The 24,715-nt window shown below is 31.1% G+C and overlaps 3 protein-coding genes and 1 non-coding gene across 4 annotated transcripts; 2 read left to right on the top strand and 2 right to left on the bottom strand.

The window, feature by feature from the left end:
* Nucleotides 1-3,941: 3,941 nt before the first annotated feature.
* On the top strand, nt 3,942-5,314 carry LOC111917683 (histone H3.3). Its single transcript, XM_023913344.3, has 5 exons — nt 3,942-4,064; nt 4,512-4,583; nt 4,674-4,750; nt 4,831-4,921; nt 5,015-5,314. Exons 2-5 carry the CDS (start codon nt 4,512-4,514, stop codon nt 5,183-5,185), a joined length of 411 nt encoding a protein of 136 aa, XP_023769112.1. The 5' UTR covers nt 3,942-4,064; the 3' UTR covers nt 5,186-5,314.
* A 7,639-nt stretch (nt 5,315-12,953) lies between these two features.
* LOC111917685 (cytochrome c oxidase subunit 6b-3) lies at nt 12,954-14,773 on the bottom strand. Its single transcript, XM_023913349.2, has 5 exons — nt 14,738-14,773; nt 13,992-14,075; nt 13,793-13,887; nt 13,573-13,654; nt 12,954-13,161 (listed from the first exon to the last, which is right to left on the bottom strand). Exons 1-5 carry the CDS (start codon nt 14,771-14,773, stop codon nt 13,108-13,110), a joined length of 351 nt encoding a protein of 116 aa, XP_023769117.1. The 3' UTR covers nt 12,954-13,107.
* Nucleotides 14,774-14,933: 160 nt separating this feature from the next.
* TRNAM-CAU (transfer RNA methionine (anticodon CAU)) lies at nt 14,934-15,018 on the top strand. The gene is given in 2 exon segments: nt 14,934-14,971; nt 14,983-15,018. It is a non-coding gene; the product is annotated as a tRNA-Met (tRNA).
* A 6,338-nt stretch (nt 15,019-21,356) lies between these two features.
* Nucleotides 21,357-22,978, bottom strand: LOC111917681 (14-3-3 protein 2). The gene is made up of 4 exons (XM_023913343.3): nt 22,396-22,978; nt 21,992-22,114; nt 21,746-21,862; nt 21,357-21,623 (listed from the first exon to the last, which is right to left on the bottom strand). Exons 1-4 carry the CDS (start codon nt 22,876-22,878, stop codon nt 21,558-21,560), a joined length of 789 nt encoding a protein of 262 aa, XP_023769111.1. The 5' UTR covers nt 22,879-22,978; the 3' UTR covers nt 21,357-21,557.
* Nucleotides 22,979-24,715: the final 1,737 nt, after the last annotated feature.

Raw genomic sequence — 24,715 nt, forward strand, 5'->3', positions numbered from 1 at the left:
ACGACCACAAACTCTTTCTAGACAGTCATGTGGAATGCTAGCATGCTCATAACCTGTAGGTGTTGTGAACGATGTGTTCACCGGTGTACTTTATCCCCCTCATGGTTTCCTTAGGACTTTTATTGCTGAGGAAACCCCTCGCAGTAAAGTCCACCCCGATGAAATTCCTAGATTAGGTCCTTTATAATAGATGTTGTTTTAGGGACGTAAAGTGAGGATAACGGGAATGGGTAATCGGGTTATTGTTGGTTGGTGAAATTAAATATAATTATTTATTGTGGGTTGAAAACCCTATATACTCACCGGGCTCCCAAGCTTGACCTACTCAGTTTTGTTGTATTACAGGTAGTGGCTCAAGAGCATAAGTTGGATGACTTATCAGGATCTTTTGATATTAGACCAATTGTTATATGTAACTGTTGTATGGTCTATCTTTTGTTGTTTATGCTTTTGGTCTGTTTATCGGAACATGACATCCCAGATATTGTTATATAATGAAAATACATCTCTTGATGAAATGCTTTGATAAACTTTTTTTTATCATATTTTTCTTTGGGAACAAATTCCGCAACTCTTTTTAATCAATGACTTTACTCTGAAACTATTTTAAAAGCATGAATTAAAACGGTATTTTCTCGTTGTGGTTTTGGGGATGTCACACCAGCGTACTTTGGCCTTGTGTGGTTCGAGGAGTGAACATGCAGCACCACTGAAACTGTGACACGTGGAGACCTTATCCGAACTTACGCCCAACATAAGGCTTCGGTACGCCCAGCGTAAGTCCGAAGTCTAGGCTATAAATAGGGGGTCGAGGCTGCCCACTTTCTCACACCAAAAATCTCTTCTCTCTCTAACTTCTTTCTCTCTCTAAGGGCCCTGAACCCCTACTAAGCCTAGGTAAACCTCCTAGCAATAGAAGAAGGCCTCGGAGAGCCTGAAGGCTCCGAGAAAACTAGTTTTTTCGGTTTGAAACTCTGCCCGCGCGGAGCCCGGTTTTCAAGCAAACTTCCCGGTTTCGTCAAAAAAGGTTATTTTTAGAAGCGAGGTGTTGTCCAAATCACTCCGTATCAGGTGAGTGTATAGTCACTTTCATTTTACACATATATATGAAGTATTTTATATAAATTATGTGCTATGTGTATATATATGTTATCTGTTTACATGAGATGTTTGCTGGATGAAAGATCAATACTTCTTTCTTTTAGATCTGAAACCTTTTCCTTCAGATCTACACTTTTTCATCCCAGATATAAACTTTTTCTTAAGATCTAAACTGTATACTTTGAGATCTATGTTGGATGAAAGATATGAACTTCTTTCCTTTAGTTCTGAACTTTTTCTTCAGATCTAGACTGTATATGCATTTTATGCCTTGAAAGTTATGCTGGATAAAAGATGTAAGCTTTGTTTTACAGATTTGGATCATGTATGTATTTTATATCTACAAATATGTTGGGTAGAACGTGGGTAGATGAAATAGTTGATGTGTGGTGAAATAAAATGATGAGAAACCTCAATGTTGACGTTGTTTCAGTCATCCAGTGGAGTATGGATGACGACCACATACTTTTTTAGGAAGTCTAGTGGAACGCTAGCAGGCTCGCAACCTGTAGGTGTTTGTGAACGAAGTGTTCATCGGTGTACTCCATCCCCCCCATGGTTGCCTTACGGACACTTATGGCTGAGGAATCCCCTTAGCAGTAGTGTCCATCCCGATGAAATTCCTTAGGATAGGTCCCTTATGATAGATGCTTTAGGGACGTAAGGTGAGGATAACGGGAACGGGTAATCGGGTTAATGATTGTTGAAAATAATAAACTTATTTATCGTGGGTTGAAAACCCTATATGCTCATCAGGCTCCACATCCTAACTCACTCAGTTTCTTGTATTACAGGTAGTGGCAAAAGCATAGTTGGATGACTTGACGAGAGATTATGGATTTGAGGTCAGATTATGTTTTGTGGCCCAAGATGTTTATTTCTTTTTGGGTTACGCTTATGGTCTGTATCGATGATTGACATCCCGAGTTTTTGTAATGTAATGAAAATACATTTCTTTAAGAAATGCTTTGATAAATTTATATCATATTTTGTTTTGGGAACAAATTCCGCAGCACATTTTTTTTAAGTTACTCTGATTTTTATTAAAAAACATAAACGAAATCGGTCTTTTATGGCCGTAAAAATGAGGATGTCACATGAGGTGACTAGCTTGGTTGCATGGTGGTCCTTGCATGGATGTATGATGAACAAAATGGAGGTGGCACCTCCAAAGTCAACCCTCCCTTAATTCTCTCTCTCTTTTTTTTTTTTTAATACATGGGTTGAGAATCTGGGCCAAGAAGAAAAGACGGGGTAGTTTGAGCCCATTAACTTTAGCTAGGATATTTGGATCTTAAACATAACATTTTTCGGCCCATTGGGCCCTTGGAAGCATTCACGACCCAGTTAGAGTAAAAGAATGGGCTTATGGCTCACTAAGGTTAATTGGATTAGTTATGGCCCAATTAGGCCCATTAGGGTTAGAATGAATCATTCTAGACCCAAAATGGTCCAAAATATTTTGGATTTATGAATTACGTCTAATTAAGATCCAAATAGGGCTCTCTATGTCCAATGAAGTTGAATTGGGTGCTAATTGGTCCATTAGGCCCATTAAGGAACTCCTAGTCCAATATGGACTTAAACCAGGATTCTTAGGGTTTTTAGTCTCTTTGTCGAACATGAATGATGAATCTAATGAGCATCGTGTGAGATTTACTTAGAGTATATGATTTACAATAGTTGGATGGTTACACAAGAATAGAATTTCCTAGCTAAAATGCTAGTTGTGACATAATCTTTTGTTGCAGGCCATGACATATACAATCCGCTGCTTAAACAGGTTTAACTTATTTAAGCTACTAGTCTTATGTTGAAGACACTTGCTAATTGCCTCTGTCAAATACTTCCACCCAACACAATAACATTGATGAATGGTATATTTAGTTGGATCACGAGTAGTACCATGAGTAGAGAAATTATGCCCTATTTTAGGTCGAAGAGACCTACATTTTTCTTCATAAGGAGCTTCAGAGTAGTTGTATGAAAATAGGCTGCATTGATAACAACCCTAAAATGACCGTTTCTAGTAGTTTTGGTGATGGTTTGAGCTTGGCATCGACAATGCAAGAATAGTAAAACTTACACACTTGCTTAGGGTATGACGACTCCAAAAAATCACAGAATGCATAGCGAAGAGGATATCTTTTGACGTAGTCGACAAAATCTTCAATTCATGAATTGTATTGATTTGGGATGATATATGAGAAGGCCACGTTGTTTGCTTGGATAACGATGGGAGTGTCAGGAGCATGGGGGCCTTTGACTACATTAGCATCACAAGTAAATACATAGAGAACCTTTGACATGATGAAATCTTGAAGAACTTGAGATAGAGAAGATGATGATCGAAAAAACTTTTGTGAGAGAACTTCAACTCCTTGGATGAGTTGTAAAAGCGACTTAGGAGAGGGAGAGAGCCTCAATTATTTTTTAATTGTTAAAATAGATAAAAAACGAAAGAAAAATGAAAAATACAAAAATGATAAAAAAAATTGGGGTTTAAACCAAAACCCCCAAAAAAGTATGCTACAAGACCATTTTTACAAATTTGTTTGCAAACAATTTCAAATAAGTTATGAATTACTAAAAAAAAAAAAATTCAGTACCTAAATACTAATAAAATCAAAATTTCGTTAATCACCTCATGCGATGCATTTTTAAATTTGGCTTAGAACAAAGCACATAAAGCTTATATAGAAATTACACAAAAAATCAACCAATAAGAACAAAGTATTAGGGTTCTACGATCCGTCTCATCCACATGGGAGACGCATCTCAACCGTCAAATCTATCCAAGAAAAAACACAGGATACGGAATCATTACCGTCAGATCCATCAAAACCACTCGATGCGAGGAAACAAAGACGCTATAAATACCCTTGTGCTTTCTCAACTTGAGTTCTCAGATTTATTTTCCCCCAAATTTTACCGATTCGTCACCGATAAGAAAATCGTTCGCGGTATGTTCTCTAAGCTTCTCTAAATTCTGTTTATTTTCTCGTTCTTAATCGATTAGTTAGCCAGAGAAAACCTTTTACAAGATCTGTAGGTTTCCAATTTCGTTGATTTCGGTTTTAGGGTTTGTATTCAGTTTTTTCTTTCATGTTCTTCATTAGATGATTAGATCGTACAAGAGACTACTCGTTTCCCTCCCTTTCTTTTCTTTCTGAAGAGAATTTCGTGACTTATTTTGGTTGTTCGCTCTAGTTTTACAATTTCATTGATTATCTGATTAGGGTTCGTTAATTATTTCTTCTAATTACTTAAACGAGATAAATCCGTGGATCATCTTGATTTCTCCTCTATTCATTGATGTCGCGGTTGGATCGTATATTCAAAAAAAATCATGGATCGTACGTTCATCAAATTCGTAATGATTTCTATGTTTTAATTACTGTTTCTTGTAGATGGCTCGTACCAAGCAAACAGCTCGTAAATCCACTGGAGGAAAGGCCCCAAGGAAGCAGCTTGCCACCAAGGTATATTCTTTTTCTTTCTCATCTATCAAAATCCCCGTTTTTCTTCAATTCTTGATGCTAATTTGTTTAATTATGATCATTATATGATAGGCTGCTCGTAAGTCTGCTCCAACCACAGGAGGTGTGAAGAAGCCTCACAGATACAGACCTGGAACTGTTGCTCTTCGGTATGTTACATTTCTCTAATTCAATATCAATTTTGACATTTTTTCCCTATTATATATTGAAATTGGTTAATATTGTGCAGTGAAATACGTAAGTACCAGAAGAGTACTGAACTTTTGATCAGGAAACTACCATTCCAGAGGCTTGTTCGTGAAATTGCTCAAGATTTCAAGGTTAGTAGTTTTCACATAGGATTTAGGCTGGAATTGGAATTGATTTCTATTCCAGCATTTGTTAACATATTGTTATGATTTGAAATGTTGCAGACGGATTTGCGATTCCAGAGTCATGCAGTGTTGGCATTGCAAGAAGCAGCTGAGGCGTATTTGGTGGGATTGTTTGAAGACACAAATCTGTGTGCAATTCATGCCAAGAGGGTGACTATCATGCCAAAGGACATTCAGTTGGCTAGGAGAATTAGGGGTGAGAGGGCTTGATTTGGGTGTTATGAAGTAGTAATTAGTGTGTGTTTTGTTGGATTGGAAACTGTGGTTTCTTTGTTTTGTTTGGTAGGATTGTGGACTTGATTGTTGGTGGATTATGGTAATGGTTTGAGTATTTTCTTATGAGATGTTGCAAGATTTGTCAAAATTCAAGACACTAGTAATAATGGAGTATCAACGAGTACACGTTTAAAGTAATAATTAAAACACAAAAAATCCATCTACTTAGGAAAATATCAGATAAAACTAGTTAATAGATAGGGAAAAGCAACAAGAAACCGATCTGATTAATACTTTTTGGGAGATGATTCATCCACTGAGTTTTTTTATCAATCCAAGGAAAAAATAATATATGGACAATTTTACCTTCACATTAAATTAAATTTTAGATGTTTATAGATAATAGCCTTATTTTTAGGAACTCTAAACAGAACCACAATTATATCATTATTAATTTATAAATATTAAAAATTAACAATTATATAAATTTGCTCGTGTGCTTATTCTTTATATTTGTTTCTTATTTAGAATTCACAACTTACGTCACTAACTTTATTTTAATTAAAAGTTTATAAACATATTAATTATAAAACTACTATACAATGAAAAATTTAATATAAAAAAATATAACATAAAAATAATGCCTAGCAAATAACAATCCAATATTCAAACTAATACATAGGGGTGAGCAAAAACCACACCACAACAAAAATTAACCGCAAAAACTGCAACCGATTAACCGCAACCGCAATAAAAACCGATGGTGAGGTTTTCTTTTTTCCAAAAACTGCAAACTTGCGGTGCGGTGTGGTTATTGGTTTTCAAAAACCGCAAAAAAAAAAAAAAAACCGCACCGTACTATGTAAATTATATACAATTTTTTTATTAATTATTAACATATTAAATATTAAAAATACGACAGATTTCATGGATGAAAGATGGATAAATACTAGAAGACAAAAGTATTTTATGTTTAACTTTAAAAAATGGTGAAATTAGACAATTTTAAGATATTTATTGTTACTTACTATTGGTTTGATGTTTTTAAGTTATTAGTTGTTTGTGATTTAAGTTAATTTTCTTATATCTTAAGGTTTTTTATATTATTACAAGTAATATGTTTGAACTCTTAAAACCGTCTAAGCTCTAAACTGTGGTTAAAACCACACAAAATAATGACACCAAATTTATGCGGTTAATAACCGCAACACAAAAAAAACAAAACCGTACTGCAAAAATAACCGCCTAACCGCACCGCAAAAATAACCGCACCATGTGGTTTTCAAAATGGATTAACAGCATTTGCGGTTAGTGGTGAGGTTTTAGCTAATAACTGTACCGAACCGCACCGCGCTCACCCCTACTAATACATATCAAATATTCAAATTAATACATATCAAAATTTCAAACTACTCATATGTCATATCATCACTTGAAAAGGTTGGATATGTATTTAAATCAAATAAGTTGTTTTCATTATTTATATAACTAATATTATCAGATATTTCATTGTTAATTTGAAAAACACCAGTAGAACTCGAAGTTTTTGGTGTTTGAGATGATTCCACAAGCTCAAATTTTGAAGGGTTTCGTGCGGTAGAACTTATTCCTTTTTTCTTCTTTGATTTTGGAGGTCTACCCTTCGGTCGACGGATCATGGGCTCAAACAACGTATCAGATTCAGTCAAAAACTTATTAATAATAGAAGTAACAAATTCTTTCTTACTTAAAGGCCACATTTGATATCTTGATGACAACTCATTAAGCAACACATCAAATTTGTTAACGCCATCATTATGTGAATCATCTTCTGAATTCAGGCGCAATGTATCAATCCTCCAATGTGGATGAATAAGATTTAATGAAATTTTCATTCCCTGCAAATGTTGTATCTTATGAGCACAAGGAAGACCCATGGTTGCCATAAAATGGCCAGTGCAAGGAGCCATTGTACCTAAAAAACAAAAATAGTTATTAAAGGTTAATGTAAAACTTAATGTCGTGCAATAATGTAAAACTATATATCTTTGTAAACATTACCTTTTTTTTTTTTTTTTTTTTAAACTTTGTCATATTTTATATGTATCTCCTTTAATGCAAAATGAGATACATGATACAAAAGCTCTCTAAAAATAGGCGCGTCACACTTAAGAAGAACTTTGATTTTCTCATTTGCGAGTGTCACTTTAATCTCATTGAATTCATGTCTGATTGCGAGACAAATCTTTTCTGTAACACCTTGAAACCCACCCGTAGATACTTGTAGATACGATTTAAGCTTGGAATGAGCACCTTCGGCCCTTGAAGATGAACGATTGCCAAAATGCAAATAATTTTCTGTCCAAGCACTAACAAACTTTTCTTTCCAGGGCAACCATGTTTTTTTTATATACTCAATTGCAACTTGCTTTGTTTGACAAAGCAACTCAAATTCGCCCCAAGTCTGTTCAAAAATTGTTGTTGTTGTTGAATATGCTACATTATTCCAATTTGACATAAATATGTCAAACTCTTCTGTATTTGTGAAATGCTTCTTACAATTTGCCAACACATTCTTTTCAATATGCCAAATACACAAAAGGTTTTTCGTGTTCGGAAATACCATCTTTATGACATTCATTAATGCCAACTCTCTATCAGACATAATCACAGATGGTTCACGATTTTCAAGGGTCTTCTTAAACACACTTAATGCCCAAATATAACTATCTTCATCCTCTCTCTCCAGAAAAACAAAGCCAAAATAAAAAGAAGTATTAAAGCATGAAACCCCAATGATATCAAGGAGAGGCATGTTATATTTATTTGTTTTGTATGTGCAATCCATTACAAAGATATTTGAGAAGACTTTGGCAAGTTTAATCGACAAAGGATGTGCAATGAACAAATGAGTTATATGCCCTAGTGGATTATGTAAATAATCATAAACAAATCCTTCTTTTTCAAACTCTTCAAATAAGGCACTAACCATTGATCAATTATTCAAGTTGTCCTTGCGGATTTTTGCCTTCAAGTTGTATATGGTTCGAGAGACTGCCGGAAGGTTTTGACTTTTTTGACGTAAAGAAGAAAGAATTTGCCTTGGGGGTATGCCAGAAAGCGTCATGTTTTTGACACTTTGTACATCCTCCGGTGATAATCGACGAAATGATGGATGCCCAGATACATCTATAGCCGGTTCATGACTGTGAGTCAAGTTTTTTGCCTTAAGTACCTAGACACCATCATTTCCCTTTTTACCTGCAATTCGGAAGGGACATTTAATCAAACGAGATCCAGTGTCCTTATTTCTTTTCTCTCCAATACACAATCTATCTCGATAAGAACCACCTCGATCACATTACAACATGACATATTTGTCTTTGCTTGAATCTCGAATAGATACCCCATATCCTTTAGTGTAATAGAAATCTCGTACACTCTTTAATAATTCATCATATGATTCAAATTTAGAGTTAGCTAAATAAAGTTCTTTATTTTGCATCATAGGACTTGATGAATCCATTCTCACCTGTTAATGAATTTTATCACAACCAACTATTACCTCCAAGAAGCAAACATATAACCCATTTGTTTATTCAAGAATCCATTTATCATTTTAACATAATAGTTTTAACATATAAAAGAATCAATTTATCATTTTAACTCAACTCAATTGATAATTATTCCTATATATGATTATCCTAATTTTCTCAATTAAAATTCTTAAATTCTGTTCACAGGAAGATGCAACATGGTTTGTCATGATAATCAATTAGATATTGCAACATGACCTTAAATAAAAAGCAAAGTGAATATTAGATTATTAATGTGTCATGCACTTTCATGAAGTTACGTAAACTATGAATGAACATAAAGTTAATAATGATTTAATTGCTTTGAGATGAAAGATAACAATTAAAGTTAAATAAAGATACAATCGTAATTCTTTTGTGGCAAAACAAAATCAAAATCAATAGTCAAGGTAAATATTTTAACAAAATTAAATCAAACATCAATTTTAAAGTTACCAGTTGAGAGTGGGTTGAAGAAGAAGTCGGTGAAGAGCAGCGCCGGATGAAAAAGCGTTGGTTGAAATAACGTTGCCGAGGGAAGGAACGTAAGTTGAAGAAACAGCGCCGTCATAAGTTTTTTAGCGTTTCAAATTAAAACATAGGTTTTTGTATCTTAATTAAATACCTAGAAATTAAATTGAGGGTATATTTGTCATAACCTTTTTTTTTTGTGGATGGATAAGAAAAATCCGTGGATAAATCAAGCGCCATACTTTTTACTATTTATTGTATCGTATTATTAAAATTTCACTCAATATTTTTTCAGAGTTTTATTTTTTGTGAAAAACTGAATTTAAATAACATATTTGACGATTTCATTGAAAATCTAAGCTGTATCTATGGAAGAGCCCGACACTAAAATTACCATTAAGCAAAACATGTTATATACATATTCATAATTATAATTTACATTAGTTGTCTAAATAAAAAAGCATGGATACAAACCAACTCAATGGTTTTTACAAAGTTTCATAATAACTAGTTGCATAAATACATAACTACCAATGAGTTTATAATACTTATACATATATGTATATTAACTACAAATGTAGTAGTGTCAACTACTCTAAGTCCTCCAACAAAGTCTGTCTGCTCTAGATGTTTATCACCTGAAATAGTTAAACACTCAGAGGGATAAAAGGATATCGCTTAGTGAGTTTAAAAATAGATATAATAAAACGATATGTCATATAGATAACAAGATGATAGGAACAAAAAGAAACAAAGGACAACAAAGACTTATATGTGTATCAAATGAAAGGCTTTCCAGATCAATCAATGGTTAGATTCAAGGAATTACAATCAATGAGACACAATAGATTAGGATCATAAACATCATAAATTCCAGCCCAAGAGGCATATAAAACACAATTCCTTTTTATCATTTGCTAGAATATATTGGCTTTCAACCATACCTAGCCCGAAGCCAATACCAAAGTGATACGAGTCATGCTCTACATGACTAAAACCACAAAACCAATACCAAAGTGATATGAGTCATGCTCTATATGGCCAAAGGCATCAAAATCCAATATCAAGTAATGACCACTTAGATCAATAACACAAGAAAGCACATTGCACATATAACACATAACACATAACATACAATTGTCCCTATATTGAACTCAGTGTGTTGTAACCGAATGTTGGGATAAAATTCCTCTTTTTTCTGATGAAATTACACCATCCTCAGGCCTTTAAAACCTTCAATTATACCCCTGGAGTTCATATTTCAAATTTCATAATCAATTACTCAACTAATCTCAAGTTATGTTGTTTTCAGTTTAGAAATTTTAGTTTTTGTTTTTTGTATAGCTGTCACTTGCAGATCTGTTTACCCTTCTTAAATATCAAAATAACTAATAAATTCTAAATATTAAAAAAATAGACTTATATATTTTCCAATGCCATTGACCTTACATTTTTATGATTTTTATGTAATTTACTATGAATTTTACAACACAACATCCCAAAGCTGCCAAAATGTCCCAAAGCTGTCAAAATTCAGCCTTACTACACTGAACATCTAGCTATTTTCACCGATCTTAAGTCCGAAATTAGATTTTGGTGTTAAAACAAGAATCAAAGTAGACATTCTCAACTTTCCAGGGATATATAGCACATATCCATACAGTTTTTCTACAATTTTTGGTGATTTTTACATAAACAGGACAATTATACCCATTATGATTTCATTTTACTCTTTACATGATCAAACCTCATGATCAATATCACTAAGTTCTAACACTGAATATTTTAATATTCCATGCTAATTAAAGTATAAACCATGGGTTTCATTACTAATTTTCACTAATTACTCTTAAACCATGATTAATTCTCAAGTTTACATGTAGTTACTTGATTTCCATTTAAGATTCTAGGTTAATAACATAAACTCATGCCTAATTTCTTGAAATCAGTGGTAAACCCACTTTGATCAAACCCTAATCTATTAATAACTCACTAATTACAAGGGTTAATCCAAAAATTAAGAGTTCATACCTTGATTACTAGACTTGATACTTCAAGAACACTTAAAATCTTGATTTAATCTTCAAAACTTGTTTAAGATTGATCATACAGGTGAAAATCTTCCATAGTGATGGTGAGGAACTGAAAATATGCAGAAAATATGCCAAATTTGTGTTTTAATGGGTAATTTATTTAAATAAACACAAATCCAACCTCACTTTCACCTCACCTTACCTTATTTAAATAAAGAAAAAAAATCAAGGGCAAAATAGTCTTTTTAAGTAAGAATGTAAGACAGGGATCAGACGCGTAATAAAAACAAACTGTAGGAACCTTCCAAGTTAAAAAAATAATTTAGAGACCAAACATGCAAATTATCCTTAACCATAGGGATTTTTCGTGTAATTTACTCTAATATAAATATATTTAATTTAGATGTAAATTCGAATAAATATTAATATTAATATGTGAATGGTCTAAATTCACATATAATTAATTTATTTGAATATTTTAATTTTTTTTTACCATTGCTACAATTTGGTTATACACAATAAATTTATTAAGATTTACAAGTGAATTTATTCAAATTAATATGTAAGAGATAAAAAATTGTTGCATAAACCGGGTACAATTGCTATTTTAACGTGTACTAAAATATATGTAAAAAACTAAAAACTAGTTATAGTTCAAAGCACAACGTAAATCTAAAAGAGTCTTAACTAATTGATTAGTTAGAATTAGTTATACAATCCGTTAGAAGAAGGGCATTTATGTAATTTCAATTATTTGTTCGATTAATTTGATAGATTGTACATATTAGAACTTATGCATTGTATTGATTCAATTTTTAGTAATGAGAAATGAAGAATATTTCTTTCTCAAATTCCGCTCTTCAATCTCAGTTCTAACAAAGAGCTTCGGAACAATTTAGAAAAAGATACAATATTAATTTTCGTGTGAATCCAACTAATAAATATATATAGGCTTGTTTTTGACAGTCGATCGTTGATTGGTTAATTGATTTTTATTGGTTTCTCAACCGAAATAACACTTCTATAATATACCTCTAAACCATAGGTTTTGAATCCTAAAATACTTAATTTTTAGGATATGGGTCCCACCAACATAGAAAAACAATGTAATTGAACACAATATTATTATAATTATAAAAACTCCATGATAGAACTTGTAAATTTATAAACAAGCTGAAAAACTCTCACAATAGTTTGTTTGACTTTATAAAGCTTATTACTTATATGGGGTTTGACAAATAAAAGAGCAAATTACACGAATGGTCCCTATGGTTTAGGGTAATTTTATGGTTTACGGTAATTTGTGCGTTTGGTTTCTAACTTATTTTTTTAACTCGGAAGATCCATACTGTTTGTTTTTGTTACGCGTTTGGTCCCTGTCTTACCTAAAAATACTATTTTTCCCTTGATTTTTAATTTATTTAAATAAACACACCCCAACCCCACCCACCCGCCCTCACCTTACCTTATCTACCCCACTGTTTTCTTTATTTAAATAATAATTTTTTTAGGTAAAACAGGGACCAAGCGTGCAACAAAAACAAACAGTAGGGACCAAACACGTAACAAAAACAAACATCAGGAACCTTCCGAATTAAAAAAATAAGTTAGGGACTAAACACGCAAATTACTCCAAACCATAGGGACCATTCGTGACACGTTGCTATTCTATAACCATATCCTAAAAATTGAACACATCAAAAACTAATAATACTTATTAACCATTTTAAAAATTCACTTTTGTTTCCTCAATGTCACAAAAAATTCAAAATAAAAAAATCGGGGAGAAACAAAGAACCATAACTCAACATAAAAATTAAATGATTTATTAACCAAATTTTATTAACCAAAATTTCTTCTATAAAGGACCTGGAAAAGTACCATTCTCCCTTTGTTCATTCCATCGGTCAACCTGCATCAATTACAAAACAATCATTTTACAAATTTGCCCTCGGTTATTTTTTCCTTCTATTTCCTATTTCCCAAGTGTTGTAATTTTCTCAAATATCTTTATAATAGATTACGAAAATGTCCCTGTCTTTTGCAATTTTTGTCCCAAAAAAGTCTTCAATGTTCCAAGTAAAATGAAAACATATTACCCTTTGTCTCATTTTTTAATAAATAAATATTTATTATTTACTATTTAGTAACATTTTTAATCAATCATCATAAAATTCATATCGGGCAAAAAAAATTGTAAAAGAATTAGATAAAGGGTAAAATAGTCATTATATTTGAAACAACGCTCAAAAACATTACAAAAACATCAAGACTTTATCCTGAAGGGTATTTTAGACATTTTGTAGTAAAGAAGTATACATACCCATTCGCCGGGGCAAAGTGAGCGATAATATTTTGCAAATTTGTCACATTCGGGAGCACCATCTCCCTTAGCCGCAACACACCTAAATTAATAATAATAAAATAAATATTAAAAACCAATAAAATATTCGAACAAAGTATACATTTTTTCAAATATAATGTCAAAATAAGAAAAAGAAAATTAAAAGTAGAATACTATAATTTTATATTTTTTGACTCACCTGTGGTACTCAACATATCGTGTGAAACAATGCCTGCTTTGATTTGTAGTTGGGAATCGATAATCTCCTGGTGCTGTTTCAAGCTTTTTTTTTGACCATAATAATTATATCAAATGAGGTGTTAAATAACTCGCAAATTTTCTGGTTAATTTTAATAAAAAAATAAAAGTTATAATCAACTATTGATTTTTTATTGTACCTTAATCTCTTTTGGTTTGTGGGCATTAGTAACAGCAGAAGTTATTGTATCCAATTTATCTTGTGCATCCTTAAGAAGATAATGCTGCATCAACATATTTGTTAAGTGAGAATATGAGATCGAATTAATGAATTGAAACTTATTTATGTTTTTCCTCTTTCTCATTTGTCTTTTATATATTTGAGGTCAAAAGTTGTGAAAATGTATAGTACGTGAATGAGTATACTCAAATAACTTTGCATGAATATAATGTATAATACGTGAATGAGTATATACTCAAATAACTTTGCATGAATATATGATAATGTACAGATTTATTAAGAACAAACGATTAAGATCTATAGCCATAGTAATAATTTCGATATTACCGTGTAAATATATGGTAATTGTAAACTTGTATGAATCATATTGTGGACTTGAGAACATGAACAAAATGACAAATTGATCGTAACAAGAGAGAATTAAAATTCGAACATGATCAGGGACAAAAGGGATTTTGATGAAAATCAAAGTATGAAGCGAAAAGTGCGAAATTAAATCTAAATCAAACAAACGCGATATGATTCCGCGAAGGATTTTAGACACAATCTCTAAAATTAAAACGCAAAAATCAACAAACTTTGATCTGGTTTTGTATAAAGGATACGATATTCATAACTTCGATCCAAAACAAGAAAACTATGGAATCATACATCGATAATGCATGGTAATAAAAGAAGATGAAGAGGTATAGAGAATGTATGTACCTCCGAGAGAGATTTTGCTTTACCGGATTTCGCCATTGAGTGATCCAGTCGAAATTTTCAAGTGCGAGAGACTGCGAAAATGAGACACAATTTGTAAGGTTTTCAAATGCAAGTGAATCGGATGCTCAGATTATTCGTCAAAAAAAGATGAAAAATGAGTATGTAAAGTAATATATTTACTTAAGAAAACACAGAAGGGGTGGTGGCGCAGTTGGCTAGCGCGTAGGTCTCATAGCTTCTGAGTAATCCTGAGGTCGAGAGTTCGAGCCTCTCTCACCCCAATTTTTTTTTCACATAACTTCCTATCTCATCTTTTTTTTTTTTTTTTTTTTTTTTTTTTTTTTTTTGTTTTGTTAAACATGGTTCCAATGAATAACTTTTACGTTTTGTTTTCCCCAAGTCTCCAACAAATTTTTTTTCTCAAAACATGTTTAAATTTACTTTTACGCCTAGTTCCTTTACAATTTAAAAACGACACAAACTAAAAAATGAAAAACGCAAAAATATATGTGTCATTTGGAATTGCTCGATGAAGAAACCAAAGTAAGTTGCTATTATGGGTACAAAAATAAAAGTACTTTGTTATTTTGGGTAAGGAAATAAAAGTATGTTGCTTCTATGGTTTGAATGATGTTTACATATCGAAGTTTGTGATCTAATAATGAATTTTGCACGTTTAAATTCGGAACCACCATAGGTTATAAGCCCATCCCTACTTAAACACCCCATGCTTTTGTTGGAACTTCTAGAAACATTTTTTTTTTAGTTTCTAACAATACAAATGTCATAAAACATACAAAAATGATATTCTATTAGCAAATTTGTAGATATATTCTTGGTAAAAATTTCGTAGATGTCATTTCTCAGCAAAAAACTCAATAAGAAATACCATTTCTGTAGGTTATATCTACAAAATATTATTTAACAACAAAAAAATCAGTAAGAAATACCATTTTTTGCATATGTTATCTACAAAAATGTCATTTCTCAACGAAAATTTCACTGACAAACGTTATTTTTATATATATCATTTGCAAAAATGGCATTTTTAGTGAAATTTACTATGAGAAAGGAAGAGTTGCTAACTAAATCTTACTTGAAATTCAGAAAATCAACAACAAGATGTAACATAAATCTAAAAAGAAGCAATAACTTTAAAATAAACTTCCAATATTTTAAAATATGATATTTGAAACGAGACCGATGTTTAAGATTAATATTGAGAGCTACATGTCTGTCAATGTTCTTGAGAGAAAATACAAAATACAATAAAGTTAAATGCATAAACCATGAGTATGACTTAACATGATTAACCTCTTTTGGACCAAATGAATAGAAATATTATGGAGAGGTCTAGATATGGAAACACAAGAAGGGAATTTTGCATACAAACTCCAAATCAAATTTGATTTTCGCCTATATTCTTCTTAGAACTTAAGGAAAGTTTTTTTTTTTTTTTTTTTTTTTTTTTTTTAAAACGGGTTACATACGCATCTACTATTGAAAAAATTCACATGGTCACAACTTGAGACTTTCCATAATTAACAGTGTCTTTTTGGGTTACATGTAAGACATGATTTAAACATAAAATAACATAAAAAGAAATAGAGAGATCAGTTTATTAACATGTGACTTTATGGTGAGTTAATTAAAAACTAAAAAAAAAAACTACAAGGGTTGAAGTGTAATTATATTGGATTTGAATTTATAAGTATTTATCCCATGGATTAAGGAATAATTACTTAAATTAACCAATATAATTATGGAAAAACAATAATAAGAACCGATACACAACCAAGATCGACTCTTCCTAGCGTTATATTATACATACTAGTTTTAACCAACTCTTTAACTAACTATTACGTCTAAGGCAGTGGACCTAATTGCAATATGTATAGCACGAACAATCGGGTATCAAACTTAGGAACGAATTTAGTTATCAATTGTAATTGAACTATGTAAGATTATCTAGGCAATTAAGCAAACACAATTATGGTCACAATTATGTTCTCCAGCACAACTAAGTTTTACTTTTATTACTTGATCTGGATGTGATCACTCCTATCTCTAGCAATTTAATAGTCACTAAACTACTAGGTAGATAAGTTCATGTAATTTAATGGTCACTAAGCTACACTAAACTTGAATTTAAACAAAAAAGTCACAAACTTTAAAATGCCAGGTAATGATAATCAAACACAAGTACAAAACCAACTTTATAAAATCCATAAAATAATATACTAAACCATATATTCAAGGTTTCATATAGCTAAACGAAGGTAAACAAGTTTAGCTACTCATAAATGAAATCAAACACGCAAATTCAAAAATAATTGACATGATTCAAGTAATGCAAACCGGATGTAGTGATTTGTTATTCAAATTCTTAATCTTCAAGTGATCTCTCCTTCCTAAGATGTTTCTCGCAGGTTTCTGCCTTCCAACTTTGAATATCTCAGAATATCCTCTCCCCAAAAGCTTCCCCACTCATTAATGTAAGGAGTATTTATAATTTCCCAAAATACGTGGCTCACGTCGTGAGATAGGAGCTCACGTCGTGAGCTCGGTAGATATCCGTATCGAGCAATAAGTCTGACTTCCGCATACTAATCTTCTAGAATTTCCTCCTCACGTCGTGAGCTTGATGTCACAAGTCATGAGTTTGGGTTTTCAGCTGAAATCTTCTTATTTTAAGCTTCGATCCTTAAAAGTTCCAATACTTGTCACTTCAGGTCCTTGTTCTTCCAGAGTGTCCACTTCTGGCTGTAAAGTACAATTTAGTTCAATAAGTATCACATATCTTTGCAATTAACCATATTATTACTTTGTATTAAAATATTGCCTAAAAATGTGTATAAATATGGAAATATCACCTTTCCTTCTTGGACGTTCTCTTTTCTCCACAATCCCTCTTGCTCGCGTTTTAGCATAAAAATCTTCCTAGGGTTTGTTGTTTGCCGCAAATGAAGAAAAAGATTGTGTCAAGTGTTGCCAAATCACGTTTTTTAGAAGCGACTACATCAGAGATATTCTGCTTTGTATCTTAATCATCTAAGATAACAAGAAGTAATCAAATCTAAAGTTGCATCATTAGAGGTATACGATCTGATCCATGATTTCTAGTTAATTTTGTTGCTAAAAATCCTATGAACATGGTGTCAGTGGAGTATGATGAGCAAGTTTTGATTTTTATGCTTTTGTTGCTTTGTGCTCAATGATCATCATAACCGAACGCCGACCCATTACTCTACTCCTAAATCAACATATTTTGTCCCAAGCTTGACTTAAACCCTCAACCTTTGGTTAAAGGCCCTCTTTAGTAGAAATTAAGGATGATTTTAGAACAATAAAAATTCAGATTTGGAGTTAATAGCTTAATAAGTGACTTAATTGACTATTAAGATGTATTTTATCCGACTATTGTTATCTTTAGGTAACATTAGGTTCACCAACAACTTTAGAAGAGAAGTGAAGTGTGTATGAATTTATAGTTGATTAAATACCAAGAGTACATGTCCATATTACTAAATTTTTTATAGACGATTTGGCTTAATTCTATAATATAGTACTCTTGATTCCTATGTGACTACTCTATGTTATTGTTGCATTCATGAAATTAATTCTAAATGTGTTAATTACGTTTGATTGAAATTCAAATGGTTTAAGTGTCCTATATGTTCATATCACGTAGGAACTTGAGTGTTTCTAGCATGCTTTTTGGATTCACTCTCATTTTGTTCTATGTGGATGATTCTGTTCTAATTGGAAGTTTTTGTTCTATATGGACGATTAGTTACCAGACCTCTAAATGAGTTTTGGGTGTTATGCTACTACATTGTTTATAACATTGAACCATTGTGACCCTATAATGAAAAAGACTAGTTTTAAGAGTAGATAACTTAGGTTGGGATTCTAGAAGCATGTGCATAACATAGTTGATTGATTTTGGTATTAATTGTTACTATTGCTTCTTATCCTCGTATACTTGTATTCATAAATGCTTTGAAAATATTTTGAAGTTTGACCATAGAATTAGATTATAAATTATTGCCATTTTCTAGTTTCATTTAAAAAGTCGAACTTTGGGTTTACTACTAGGGCTTTCGAAGCTTAATGTTACTATTTTGAATGTACCCAGATTATAAAATGAAAGCGTAGTTAAAAAACATAACTTGGAAATTCTAGAAGGCCACATATCTTAACATTTTAAACTATCATTTTTACACTAATTTTTGGGACCCAAATTCTGCAACAACTTAATAAAATTCCTATACTAATAAAAAAATAAATTTAATCTTTTTTTTTTTGTCATCTGTCGCTCCAATACAACTTCACATTAATATTGTGTCATGTGTCAAGAAGATATATTAAGCAAATCACTATCACAGTTAATGACGTTAACGTTTTAAATAATAAATTTTAAACTTTTTATGTAAACATTTACTTTTTTAGTTATATGTTAAATTTGAAGTTATAACTAACTTAAAATTTTTGATATATCTCTTAATTAATCGTTTATTTAAAATTATTTATTTAAAATAATTGATTAATAATTATAAATTTTTGCTATAAAATTGTATTAATTATGTAACAGTAGTTTTTACGGGTTATAAACTAGTGACTAAATAAAAGATAACTTAAATACTTTTAGCACATACAAGATGTTTTGCCATTTTTTCGTAGAAGACATCTGCAAAATGATCAGGTTATCTGTGAAAATCACCAAAACGACAAAATAACGTATTTTTGGTTATTTCGCAAATGGCCTATCCATTTTACAAACATCACCGGTAAAAGTAATGGTTATTTTGAAAACCTTCTTAAATTTTGATAAATGAAATTATACATTATAGTACTTTAATTTAAAATTTTTATTATAAGTTTTGATTTATAATTTTAAACTTTCAATAAATAACCTTTAATCATATAATTTCTTAGGATTATAAGTATACATAGGGTCGTTTGATATGATATCTAACTGGGTCAAAGAGGGACTGAGTCCATAAAATACTAATTGACATGTTTGATAGGGATTATAGATGTAGGGACTAGGTCCAATATGTGGACTCAGTCCAATAAAAACACAGGACTCGGTCCTTGCTTTCTACTTGACGGACTGAGAAAAAAACAAACACAACTCGTTGCCCCTACATATTGTTGCGACAAGTTCTGATTTCATGCCCTCCCCCATTAACCTACCATCGGCGAAGCAACAAGACTTTCCATTAGTGATCAAAAGCAACAGTGGAGCAAGCAAGTCCGACGAATCCATGGGAGCATGCATCTTATTTTTGTTAATACCCTACCATCTCCATCGCAACAAGCAAGTCCGGCGAATCTCAGGCCTCAAATCGATTTCTCCAAATCGTTTCCCACATACACTTCGTCTACAGGCACAACTTGACAACTTCTTTGTTTCGATTACAGATATCCTCAATAGATTCTTTGATTTTGATTAATGGGTAAGTATCTTGATTTCTCATGTTTTTCTTCTTTGAGTTCGATTACAGTTGTAAAATTCGATTGGTTCCATTGGTTCAATTTGAAGCTTTAAAATTCTGGGTTCGTTATATTGCTTAAAGTTTCTTTTTTGGGTTTTATATGTTTGAGTTAAAGCTTTAAAAAATATAGGTTCCTTTTATCGGTTTGAAGCTTTAGGTAATATTAATGTTTGATAAATTGACAATGAATCAATCGAGAATAGCCTCAAATTCACCTTGGATTTTCATCTGCTCACCAAGTGTTCGGTCACTTGCCTGAGTGAATCTTGAAGTCATGATTATCAGCAACCGAAGAACATAGAATAAAACTTAGTTGTCTAAATTTGCAACTTGGTTTTTGTTTGTTGTATCACCAAATTGATTCATTTGTTTGTTGTAAATAGCTAATGGAAATTATTGAATTGATTCATGTGTTTGATGTAAGTAGCTAAGGGAAATCATCAAATTGATTCATTTGTTTGTTGTATCACCAACTCCGATCAAAGTTCATTGTTTTTTCTGAATCAAGAATAAAATCCATTGTTACTTTTTGGCGCTATATAAAGTTTTGCATCAAGGGGTAATATGATCATTTTTCATCATTCATCACAGTTAGTCAGAGATATAATCAAACAACATGGTTTCAAACACATGTGGACTCAGACATAAATTTTAACTCAGTCAGTATTAACTTAATAAGTACTAACTCACTCAGTCAACAACTATCAAACGACTCTTTATTTTGAAATATGTCTAACTTTTATCAATGATTTTCTTTATTTTATAATATGTCTAACTTTTATCAATGATTTAGCTTGTAAATAGTATACTTATCTTTATTTTGAAAGTATTGAATAAACCTTTCAAACTAAATAACTTTTTAAAACTACTAATATTTTTATCTCTTTTTCTTTCTTGAATATATAAGCCAGAATTATTGCTTTATGTGATATAGTGGGTGGAATCATTGGTCTCATTCACAAATTCAAAACCTATTCACAAACTATATATGGTTATTTTGTGATAATCTTGGAAAATGGCATTATAGCCTATTAATTGAGTTGTGTTCCTAAATACTGATATCAATTCATTATTTAACAAAAAAAGGCAATAAACCTAACAAGAGTAGCTAGTGCAAATCAATAAATCATTCAGCTAACTTCAATAATAACAAGAAATCATCACATGTGACGCGACAAAAGTACAAAACTGAGCATTGAAAATTCATTCAATAGTATAGTAAGTAGAACCTAATAAAGAGGAAATAAATCAATCACATTCCTACTACTAGAAAAACGTAAATAAAACAAAAACCTTAACATTATCAAAAAAAAACATCACTACTGTTTTCCCCCTTCACTTTGCTTGGAAGCACCTGATTCCTTAATTTCATCTCCTCCCTCATCCTGCACCCCAAAAAACACCTCATTCAGTCATTCTTAATGGTTAAGCTAAAAATTTGTTTTTTAATGTAAGAATAAAAAAAAATCATTTATCTACACAACATTTAATTTATAAATATCGATACCTGCATATCAGAGGTCCACAATGTAAGATTGTCACGAAGGAGTTGCATGATCAAAGTGCTGTCTTTGTAAGAGTCCTCTCCCAATGTGTCCAGCTCAGCAATTGCTTCATCAAAGGCCTTCAAATTTATACAAAATGTTAATCCATCTTCAAATTCAGAAACCCTCTTATTTACTTAAACAAATCAATAGAAGTAATCATAAAATCTGTACAAAGGTTATAAAGAATGAGTTTTCAATTGTGTTACCTGTTTAGCAAGACTACAAGCACGATCTGGTGAGTTCAAAATCTCATAGTAAAAGACTGAGAAGTTAAGAGCAAGTCCAAGTCGGATTGGGTGTGTTGATGCAAGTTCAGAGTTAGCAATATCCTGCAAAATTTGAAATTATCAACACACAAACAACTTTCATTCAAAAATTGAATACCAATTCATGGAAGCATTGAAAGTTGAAAGGTAATTAAACCATCATCTTAATGTTTCTTAGCAGTTACTCCTAAGATGAATTCTAACAGTTAAGTAGGTCATGTATGATTCGAAATTTTGGATGCAAATCTACATCTTTCACGCATAATCGATGGGGATAAATTACAACATAACCTATTAAACTTCCATGGAAGTAAGTTCTCTAATGTGAAAAGTAAGATGCTAACCTGAGCGGCCTTATAGGCAGTGAGAGTGTTCTCTGCGGCCTCTTTACGTTCAGGACCAGATTTAAACTCAGCGAGGTAGCGATAGTAATCTCCCTTCATCTTCAGATAAAACACCTTCGAATCACCGGAGGCGGCGGATGGAACGAGTCTCGATTCGAGCAGTTTTAAAATCCCATCGCAAATGTCGGAAAGCTCCTTCTCGATCTTCGATCTGTAGTCCTTGATCACAGATACGTGGTCGGCGTTGCCGCGTGACTCCTCCTTCTGTTCGATCGATGAGATGATACGCCACGAAGCGCGGCGGGCGCCGATGACGTTCTTGTATGCGACGGAGAGGAGGTTGCGTTCCTCGATTGTAAGTTCTTCGGAGTCCGTGACAGCGGCGGAAACTTTCTCCATGAATTGAACCATTTCTTCGTAACGCTCCGCCTGTTCGGAAAGTTTCGCCATGTAGACGTTTTCTTCACGCGCCGATGATGCCATTGTAACGATGAGCGGGATCGGGAGAGACAATAGGGATCTTAGGTTTTCGAATACAGTTTTAGAGAGAGAAAACGATGAGTAATGGGGTGGGTAAATTTTTCAAGAATAATAATACTTATAAAAGCTTCATTTTTTTTTAAATATCATGTATTTGAAATCTTCATTTTTTTTTTCTTTCATCATATTCATTTGAAACTTTCGTAACTTTTCAATTTCTTTATAATAATTATTATAATTTGTTAATTAGGTTAAATAAATATCAAATCTAAAGTGTAATCATATGTAAACTAAATTTCAATATTAAAATGGTATCTTTACTTCTACTTATAAAATTATATTTTTTTTAACTTTTAACATATTATACTTAACTTATTAGTTTTAATATATTGTTGGATGTAAACCATTATCATTTTAAATGTATAATTTTTGAACAATTTGTATAAAATACTTAAATTATTAATTAAAATATAACATTATAGGCTCAACTTAAATATAAATTTTATTTAACTTAAACAACCCAAAAACTATTTTTTAAATAGTTAAAAGTGATAAATTGTAGTGTCTTTCTAATAATGATTGTAAGTTGGTTAATAAGGTTAAATAAATATCCAACCTAAAGTGTAATCATAAATAGACTAAATTTCAATTTTAAAATAATATCTTTACTTCTATTTATAAAGTTATGTCTTTAAATTTTAACATATTATACTTAATTTATTAGATTTAAAATGTTGTTGCATTTAACCATTATTAGTTTAAAGCTACAACTTTTGAACAATTTGGACAAAATACTTAATTTGTTAATTTAAATATAACATTACAGTGTCAACTTAAATATAAATTTCAGTTCCACTAAAAAAACCAAATAATATTTTATAAATAGTTAAAAGTGATAAATGCAAAAACTAAATTGAAATATTAGCTTAACTAAAATATTTCCTAAATATATATTTATAATCGTTAAAAAAATTCAAATAAGTACCTTAAAATAACTTATAATAACAATAATTTAAAATAACTCTATATAAATGATTATATTATTACCTTTAAAATCAAAAAATAATGTTTGATGTTTTAAATAATTATAATGATAAAAATTAAAACATTAAGAAAATAAATTTTAAAAAATTAGTTAACAATAACAACAACTATAAATAATATTAAACCATATATAATATTTAATTTTATTGATGGGTAACTCGCGAGTAGAAGTCATTCAAGCGATTGAGATTATGACGTTATAATAGATGTATATATTATCATATAATTCAAAATAATCAATATATTATATCAAATTAATATACAAATTATTATATCAAATTTAAAAACAATGTTAGTGTTATATTTAAAAAAATATAAATTTATAAAGACTTCAACTATATAGGTGTTTCTGTGCATTACAATGTCAACTCAAATATAAATTTCAGTTCCATTTAAAAAACTAAAGAATATTTTGTAAATAGTTAAAAGTGATAAATTGTAGTGATAAAAGCAAAAACTAAATTATAATATCAATTTAACTAAAATATTTCTTAAATATGTTTTAATAATCGTTAAAAGTTTCGAAATAAGTAGCTTAAAATAATTTACAATAACAATAGTTAAAAACAACTCTATATAAATGATTATATTGTTGTCTTTAAAATAAAAAACAATGTTTGATGTTTTAAATAATTATAATGATAGAAATTAAAACATTAAGCAAATAAATTTAAAAAAATCAATTAACAATAAAAACAACTATAAATAACATCAAATCATATATTATATTTATATTTATTCATGTATAACTCGCGGGTAGAAGTCATTTAAACGATTGAGATTATGAAGTTATAAT

The sequence above is a fragment of the Lactuca sativa genome, chromosome 9 (genome assembly GCF_002870075.4).
Source record: "Lactuca sativa cultivar Salinas chromosome 9, Lsat_Salinas_v11, whole genome shotgun sequence".
Lineage (NCBI taxonomy): Eukaryota > Viridiplantae > Streptophyta > Magnoliopsida > Asterales > Asteraceae > Lactuca > Lactuca sativa.